Below are 9,097 nucleotides of genomic sequence, written 5' to 3'. Positions count from 1 at the left end.
GGATGTCAACACAGAAAATATTGACTTCCATAAAGTCGAAAAGATAAATGGAAGGAAAAAAGTTTGCAGACTGTGTTCACTCCAAAAAAGAAAAACTGCAAAGGGGTATCAGGTCGAGACCTCATATATGTGCTCCTTCTGCAAAGTGCCCTTGTGTAAAGGGTGCTTTGGGCAGTTTCATGACAGAAATATGTCATAACTGTATTATTTTGTAAGTATATTATTTTATACATTCTTTTTCATTTTATTATAAATAATATGTGAAAGTGAGAACTACATATTAATTTTCACTATGTTACACACCTGTATTCACCTTTGCCTCACCTGTTAATGAGATTTTTTTTTATTAGATGCATTCTGTTACGTAAATGAATTTTTTGAATTGTATACGAGTGCATAGCCAATGGTATATTGACTGGTAAAAGAGTTTTGTACTTTATTTTCAATAATAACGATTGAATGAAATATAGAAAAAGAGTAAAATCTTCTACCGATTACACCTGTATTTTAATTAATTCAAATTAATGTACCACATCTTGAAAAACGTAAAATTTTTGGCGGTTGACATCTGGGATTATTTTTAGCATCAAACCAAGCAGGTAAGATGTATTAAGAATATGAATTTTAGTGTTTATTCATAATGTTATTGTTTTTACACCTGTTAATTAAATTTACCTGCCCATAAAAGTCAAATTTAGTCAGAAAGATCAGCTAAAATTATGTAATTATAAACCACTGGCATATAAGCACCCATTTACAAAATTTCAAATCTGTATGTAGAAAATTAACAAAGTTACAAGCAAATATTGTGGACACCCCACTTGAACCTGAATAAATCAAAATTAATGTGAACAGATAAGCATTACATTTGACAAATTAATCTGAACAAAGGGTTAAATGTCATTTGATAAACCAACAACACTTATTTTAGTAAATAGAAATATTACATTTCTAAATCTCTCAGAGAGATTTATACAATAGCAGCATGATAAAGTGATGGTATGTTGTTAACTTAATGTGACAGTCCCATGAAAGGGTAGAATACTACTGCTATTTAGCCCTAGGAAACACCAATTCCTGTTGGCCATGATACATTTTCTGTGTCCTTATGTTTTCAAAGGGGGGAGATAAGTACCTCCACCCAGCTGCTACTGTCTAAATCTCAGAGAAGTTTAGAAATGTAATATTTCTATTTTTGAAATTAGTGAATGTATTTCACTTGAAATATATATGTTTTCGAAGGCAAATAAGCATCGACAGCTAGCAAGCCATGCTACTCCAGACTGATGATGGAGCAATGACTCTGAAACTAGTCTCTGGATGCTGGCTTTGGTTGGTGGAGGTGCTTATCTCCCCCTTTGAAAACATAAGGACACAAAAAATGTATCATGGCCAACAGGAAGCGGTGTTTCCTAGGGCTAAATAGCAGTAGCATTCTTCCCTTTCATGGGACTGTCACATTAAGCTGACAACATACCATCACTTTATTGTGATGTCGTCCGGTATCATGGGTCACTGGACAGATGGTCCTGTTAAGTTGCTTGGAATTTGGTTTGGACTGGACTCCCAGACGGAGAAGAATTAGAGCGAGGTAGCAAATAAGCTGGAGGCTCTAGCCTGGACTTGGCCTGGAAGGGCTCTGTCCTTGAAAGGAAGGGCGGAGGTGGTACAGGTGTTTATTGCATCTGTCATCACCTACCGCCTGACCATCATCCCTTGCCTTGATTCGTGGCTAAACAGGTTGGAACACCTTTTTCCACTTTTTGTGGAAGGGGGGAAAGCCACTTGAGGTGCTCTGTTTGCTGCCAGGAACAGCTAAAGGGTGGGTTAGCGATGCCCTAGCTAATGATGCATTGAGGCCGAGGCATCTCTGGTACTACCTGGAAGGTGATAAGGTACGGAATCCACCGGCAGAGGAATTCTTTCCGCGACCAGCTTTCTTGGAAAGATTCAAACCCGGTTTCATTAAAAGACATAACCTGACTGTATGGCAAAAGGAGTGTTGACAGGCACTCGTGCTTATCCACAAGATGGGCAAGGCCGGCAGTGGGAATACCACCTCGGAGTTCTACAGAGGGCTGGTTGAGTGTAAAAATGATGATGTCCTAGGAGGGGCTCTGGGGTTTGACGAGAACCAACTTGGCAACCTGTTTCAAAAAACTTTCAGGCCAGGGTATTTGGATAATTATCAAAAATCCCTGACCTGGCAGTGTTACAAGAACACTTTACCTGTTCACGATAAGTTATCCAGGCACAGAATGTCAGTGCCACTGGCATGTCCAAGATGTGGGCTAGATGAGGAAATCGGCCAGCATGCTTTTGTAGAATGTTGGGAGCTATCAAGCTTGATAATTTACGTAGAACACGTGTTGTCACATCTAGGGAGAGTACAGCAATCGGCTGAGTCTATAATAAAGATTGTTCCGCCAACTGGACTCTTGAAGGAAAGTGAGGCATGTTTTCTCTGTACTGTTACAGTGTTGAAAGAGTGTGTATGGAGGACTATAATGCAAGGATTTGTGACAGGATCCTTCATCTCTGGCCCTGGTTTGCTACTTTACTTCAGATACCATCTGAAGAGCAAGATAGGGCTGGAGAGGAGAATCCTGTCGCAAAGTGTGTTCGAGAAACTATGAAAGTCTGTGATGAGAAAGGTGGGTGCTAGTAACCCGACTTAGTCAACATTGGAAAAAGAAAGGATAGCCGCTGGGCTTTTCAGGCTGCCAGGTGTATCCCCTCTCTGAAATTTAAAAAAAAAAAAAAAAAGTCAACATATATTGTATATATATATATATTTTATCATCAAATTTTTAAAATGTAAGGTTCATTCGAACTCATAGTAACATTTCTTTTGTTTGTATTGTCCTGTTAGTGTCCCTTCTGTATTCGATATATATTATCGTAATAAAAAATTCAGCAAGCAAGCCATGCTACTCCAGACTGATGATGAGCAATGACTCTGAAACTAGTCTCTGGATGCTGGTTTTGGTGGGTGGAGGTGCTTATCTCCTCCTTTGAAAACAGAAAATGTGTCATGGCCAACAGGAAACGGTGTTTCCTAGGGCTAAATAGCAATGGCATCCTTCCTTTTCATGGGACTGTCATATGTTGGCAACATACCATCACTTATTTTAGTGTTCTTCATCAACAAATGATAAATGTGTCAGTTTATCCTGTTAGTCATTTTTGCAGCTGCTTGATGAAGGCAAATCTCACACACATACATATTTATGAATGAAAATGCACTCTCTCTCTCTCTTTCTCTCTCTCTCTCTCTCTCTCTCCCCCTCTCTCTCTCTCTCTCTCTCTATCTCTCTCTCTTTCTCTCTCTCTATCTATTTCTCTCTCTCATTTGAATTATATTTGTTTTTATCACAGTCCGGAATGGCAGATAGTCGTGCATGTGTCCTTATAGCTGAAATGAGTTCAGCAGGTAATTTGGCAGAGGGAGAGTATACCAGAAGTAAGTTAATTTTTTTAAATTATTTTTCTTAATTGTTTTATCTATTTACCATATGATAGTTACAGAATGAGCTCTATGTTTGTTTTTTACAGGTACAATTAAAATGGCTGAGGAGCACAGTGATTTTGTTATAGGTTTTATTTGTCAGAAAAAACTTCTTTCAGACCCAAAATTTATTCACATGACTCCAGGTAAATAATCAATGTTATATACTTTTAAAATGTGGTTGAACTGTGAACTGTATCTAGGTTAAATGCTATTTAACCCTTTTGCTACTACATTTCTGACCAAAATATGACTCTTATGTGTTTCAATTAAAATCTAATATAATCATGAATTTAGACTGGCTTCATAAAATAATTACTCTTTTACTCTTTACTCTTTTACTTGTTTCAGTCATTTCACTGCGGCCATGCTGGAGCACCGCCTTTAGTCGAGCAAATCGACCCCAGGACTTATTCTTTGTAAGCCTAGTACTTAATCTATCGGTCTCTTTTGCCAAACCGCTAAGTTACGGGGACGAAAACACACCAGCATCGGTTATCAAGCGATGTTGGGGGTGGGGGGGACAAACACAGACACACAAAAACACACACACACACACATATATACATACATATATACGACAGGCTTCTTTCAGTTTCCGTCTACCAAATCCACTCACAAGGCTTTGGTCGGCCCGAGGCTATAGCAGAAGACACTTGCCCAAGGTGCCACGCAGTGGGGCTGAACCCGGAACCAGCTACTTACCACACAGCCACTTCTGCGCCTATTTATCAACATATTAAGATGATTTTTGGAACACAATTGAAGATGTTCTTAAACAGATCTATTGCATAATTTTTGTCATAATGCAACTCTAATTACAGGTAAATACAACTATATATTAAATTATTTCAGTTTTGTTTGAACATCAGCATAGAAAATGAGTTATTAGCTAATATTCAATTGAGTATACAACACAATTTTTATATCAAAGAATTGTGTACATTAGTGGATTATCAGTTGAACTTAAATGCATATAAGATAGCAGTAATAAAGGTAAAAATAGAATGAAATACTAGAAGAAAACTGAAGAAAACTAGAAAATGAAATACATATAGGCATAGGAGTGGCTGTGTGGTAAGTAGCTTGCATGGCACCTTGGGCAAGTGTCTTCTATTATAGCCTTGAGCTGACCAAAGCCTTGTGAGTGGATTCGGTAGACGAAAATTGAAAAGAAGTCTGTCGTATATATATATGCATCTGTATGTTTGTGTCTGTCTGTCCCCCACCAATGTTGGTGTGTTTATGTCTCTGTAACTTAACGGTTTGGCAAGAGACCAATAGAATAAGGTCTAGGCTTACAAAGAATAAATCCTGGAGTCAATTTGTTTGTCTAAAAGGAAGTGCTCCAGCATGGCCACAGCCAAATGACTGAAACAAATAAAAGAATACCAGTAACTAAATGAAATAAACTCACATGCATACATAAATACACAGAAACATTTATAATAATGTAAATATTAATGACTTGTAGGGACAGTATTTCATTATGCATTTTTTCATCTTCAACTTCATTGTTTACATTTGATGTCTTGGATACAGAACATCATAATGAAAATCAGTGCTGGCTATAATTTCTGTAGAATATCTGTAGAGATAACCTTAACAAATCATATATAATAATGATTCATAATACAAATTGATCAAAATTTATCACTTACCTTTCATGTAAATAAAAAATAAAAATGAGGTAAATTTGAAAAAAATATTTATAAAGTCAAATTATATGTATATAAATCACACAACATTTCATTGATGGTAACTTGTAAAGCACCCTACTGTAAATATCGCATGCTTGCAGAATGCAAAATGGAAACTTGTTTCAATGTCCCATCCACTGAGAACTTTCCTTTTTTGATGAAGACATTTGTGGCTGTCAGTTTTCTTTAATTTATGGAGATCGGCTGAATTCAGAGGGATATCCCTCTGGCAGGCTTTAGTTTTTCTCCCAATAGTGTTTTTTTTATTTTTTAAGAAAGACCAGCTCCGTTAACTGCATTGCTACATCTGCTTGGAACTACAGATGGTAGCATCGCTTTTGAGTTCCTCCTGGTTTAGTATATAGTATAAATGCATTAATCATACTCATATTTACTATATACCAAACCAAGTATCGCTGCCTTTTATTACCAGGTCAGCTGACTTGGTAATGGCTTATCATCTGATTCAGCCAAACTACAACAGCCTGTTATAATTGAGGTTCACAATCCAACAGCATCCCTTTCCTATTTACTTGTGCAGTGAGAGTTACCTGTGACCTTTAAGAGGCAGTCTGCCAAGTAACATCACTGTGTTTACTTCACAAGTTGTGAAATTTGTGATTATATGTATGTTGTAGTCTGTGATTTTGTCATGGACAGGAAGTTGGAACAAAAGAGCCAGCAAGAAATTTTGTGTTAAACTTGGGAAGTCTTCTACAGAAACATTGAGCATGTTTCAGCAAGCTTACAGTGACAAGGCAATGGGTCATATTCAATGTTTCAAGTGGCACAGGTGCTTCCAAAGTGGAAGAACGCCCATGGAAGACAATGGGCAATCTGGAAGACCTGTCATAAGCATCACCCCTAGAAATGTGGAAAAAATTCATCAGCTTGTGCATGAGGATCGTCAGGAGGATGAGTGACATTGCTGATATTGTTGGTCTGTTGTATGGGTTCGTGCAGGCAATTTTAACATCTGAATTGAACATGGAGCATGCCTCTGCCAAGTTTGTCCCCCGCCTGTTGACCACTGAGAAGAAAGAACATTGCGTCAAAGTCTGCCGAGATTTCCATCAGTGTGCCACTGATGACCCATCCTTCATGTCAAGGATCATCACTAGTGACAAGAGTTGGATCTATAGGTACGACCCTGAAATGAAGCAGCAGTCATCACAATGGAAGAGGCCTTCATTTTCACAACTGAAGAAGGCACGATAGAGTTGCAGCTCCGTCAAGAGCATGCTCATTTTTTTTTTTTTTTGGCATCTACGATATTTTGCGTCACGAATCCGTCTCTCAGGGCTAGACTGTCAATAAAGAGTTCTACTGCAACATTTTGAAGCGTTTGAGGGAGGACATTCAGCAAAAGTGAGCAGATTTGTGGAGCACAAGAATTGGATTCTTCACAACATCAATGCACCCTATCACCAAGCTCTCCTCACTCAGTAAGTTTTCGCTAAAAACAACATGGTATCATTTCCACACCTGCCCTATTCACCAGAATTAGCACCTGTGAACCCAAGATGAAAATGCAACTGAAGGATTGCCATTTTTACACCATTGTCAAGATCCAGACCAAATCACAGAAGGTCCTCAATCCACTTATGGAAAACAACTTCTAGGCTAGATTCCAAAAGTGACAGGAACACTGGTGTATTGCTGTGCAAGGTGACTATTTTGAAGGAGATGATGTTAAAACTTAGGTAAATAAATTACTTTTTATTAAACACAACTAGTCTGGGAACTTTTTGAAGCAAAGAAGCAGGTATACTTAGCTAAGAGAGAAGCAGAAAGGAAAAAGTTCGCCAGTGTTCTGCAGTGTGAGAACCAGCAGCTTGAAGTATTTTTGGTTTGCAAGACAGTGTGTCAGTGAAAATTCTGATGTTGTAGGAGAGAAGTGCATTCACATGGATGGTGGTTTAGTTGCAGTTAGTGATTCTGCAAAGAAAGAGACTGATCCTCATGCACAAGCTGATGAAGTTTCTCCACATTTCCAAGGGTGATGCTTGTGGCAGGTCTTCCAGATTGTTCATTGTCTTCCATGGACGTTCTTCCACTTTTGAAGCACCCGTGCCACTAGAGAACACTGCTAAATGCAGAGAACACATGAGAGAAGGAGAGTCTGTCTAATGTGGACACAACAGAGGGACCAGCTATCCGAATAGATGGTAGATTGCTAGATCAAACCATGAAGGATATGAAGACAGAGGAAACCCCCAGCCCATCAGGAATCACTGCAGAGATGCCTAAAATATCTGGTGGAGTGGAATATGGAGTGGCAGCATTATAGTCAACTGCTACAAAGGGAAAGGTGATTCTTCAGACAGAAATAATCACAGAGGTATCAAATTGTTGGACCAGATGATGAAAGTTTCAGAGAGGGTTATAGCTCAACTAATTAGTCTAGATGAAATGCAGTTTGGTTTTGTGCTACAGAGAAGCACTACTGATGCTATATTCCTGGTAAGGCAGCTGCAAGAGAAGTATTTAGCCAAAAATAAACTTCTGTACTTGTCTTTTGTTGAAATAGAAAAAAACCTTTGACGGGGTCCTCCACTCTGATGGTCAATGCAGAAGCTTGGGTTAGATGAGTGGTTGGTGAGAGCCATACAAGCCATGTATAGGAGTGCTGTCAGGAAGGTGAAAGTTAGCAACAAGTATAGAACTGAATTCAGTGTACATGTAGGAGTTGACCAACGATTGGTTCTCAGCCTTCTCTTGTTCATCATAGTCCTCCAAGCCATAACAGAAGAATTTAAGATGGGCTGCTCTTGAGAGTTCCTCTATGCTGATGACCTTGTTCTTATATTTTAATCACTGCCAGAACTAGAGTAGAAATTTCAGATGTGGAAGCAAGGTTTGGAATCAAAGGGCCTTAAAATATCTGGTTGGGTGGGGTATGATGTAGCAGCACTATAGTCAACTGCTACAAAGGTAAAGGTGATGCCTCAGACAGAAATAATTGCAGAAATAATTTAGCAAAGGCTAAAGTTTTGGTAAGTAGGAAAACAGACAAATCACAAATCCCTTCAGGGAGATGGCTGGTCACTTAACCCTTTCGTTACCAAGCCGCCCGAAAAACATTTTGGTTCATGTGACCAAGCTGCTCAAAACTGCCCGTAATCACATATTCATATTTAAATGAGAATATCAGAGCAAATCTTGTTAGAATATTCGTGAAAACAAGTGATTATACTGCGTAAGCAGTTCAGCTATAGTTTTGTATAACGATCGACGTGTTATTTTAATTTTGTGAATTTTGTGAGATTTTCTTCCAAATTTGTTCCTGTTGTGTTTTTAAAAATTTGTAATTCTGACAGAAAATGGATACAAATTTAATTCTGTCAAGCAGCGAATCAGAATTCGAAGGATTTTTGATTGAAGGCCTTGATAAATCTAACTCTGTAACCGAAAAAAAAAAGCACGTGGTATTTGATAATGAATCTGATGTTTCATTTTCCGAAAGGGAAAGCAGTGAATCCGAGAACTCTGATGACAGCGATAAAGAGAATGAATTGGTACCTGAATGGAGTGAAAATTTAAAAACTGTTTCTTTCAGTGATTTTTTCTGAAGAAACTGGACCAAGTCACAGTCTTACCCAGGAGAGCAAAGCTTCGAACTATTTCTTTTTGCTTTTTCCGATGTACCTATTTGAAATGATTACGGCAGAAACAAACCGTTACACTGAATGTAAACAAAGCATAAAAAAGGATAGTTTGTGGTTTCCCACAAACTTGAATGAAATTAAGGCATATTTTGCCATAAATATTATTATGGGCATTAGAAAGTTACCCAGAATAACAAATTACTGGAGCAGTGATGAACCCTTTGGAGACGAATATCATCATCATCATCATCATAGTTTAACGTCCGCTTTCCATGCTAGCA

General features: G+C 38.2%; 1 protein-coding gene across 1 annotated transcript in view; it reads left to right on the top strand.

Annotated features, from left to right (window-relative positions):
• The window catches only part of LOC106884092 (uridine 5'-monophosphate synthase), a 116,627-nt gene that overhangs the window by 84,586 nt on the left and 22,944 nt on the right, over positions 1-9,097 (top strand). The window contains exons 8-9 of the mRNA XM_014935312.2: positions 3,379-3,463; positions 3,556-3,654. Coding sequence (XP_014790798.1) covers positions 3,379-3,463; positions 3,556-3,654 — 184 coding nt within the window. The remainder of the gene's footprint in view (positions 1-3,378; positions 3,464-3,555; positions 3,655-9,097) is intronic.

The sequence above is a fragment of the Octopus bimaculoides genome, chromosome 5 (genome assembly GCF_001194135.2).
Source record: "Octopus bimaculoides isolate UCB-OBI-ISO-001 chromosome 5, ASM119413v2, whole genome shotgun sequence".
In the NCBI taxonomy this organism is placed as follows: domain Eukaryota; kingdom Metazoa; phylum Mollusca; class Cephalopoda; order Octopoda; family Octopodidae; genus Octopus; species Octopus bimaculoides.
This window is presented reverse-complemented; position numbering and strand designations above follow the sequence as displayed.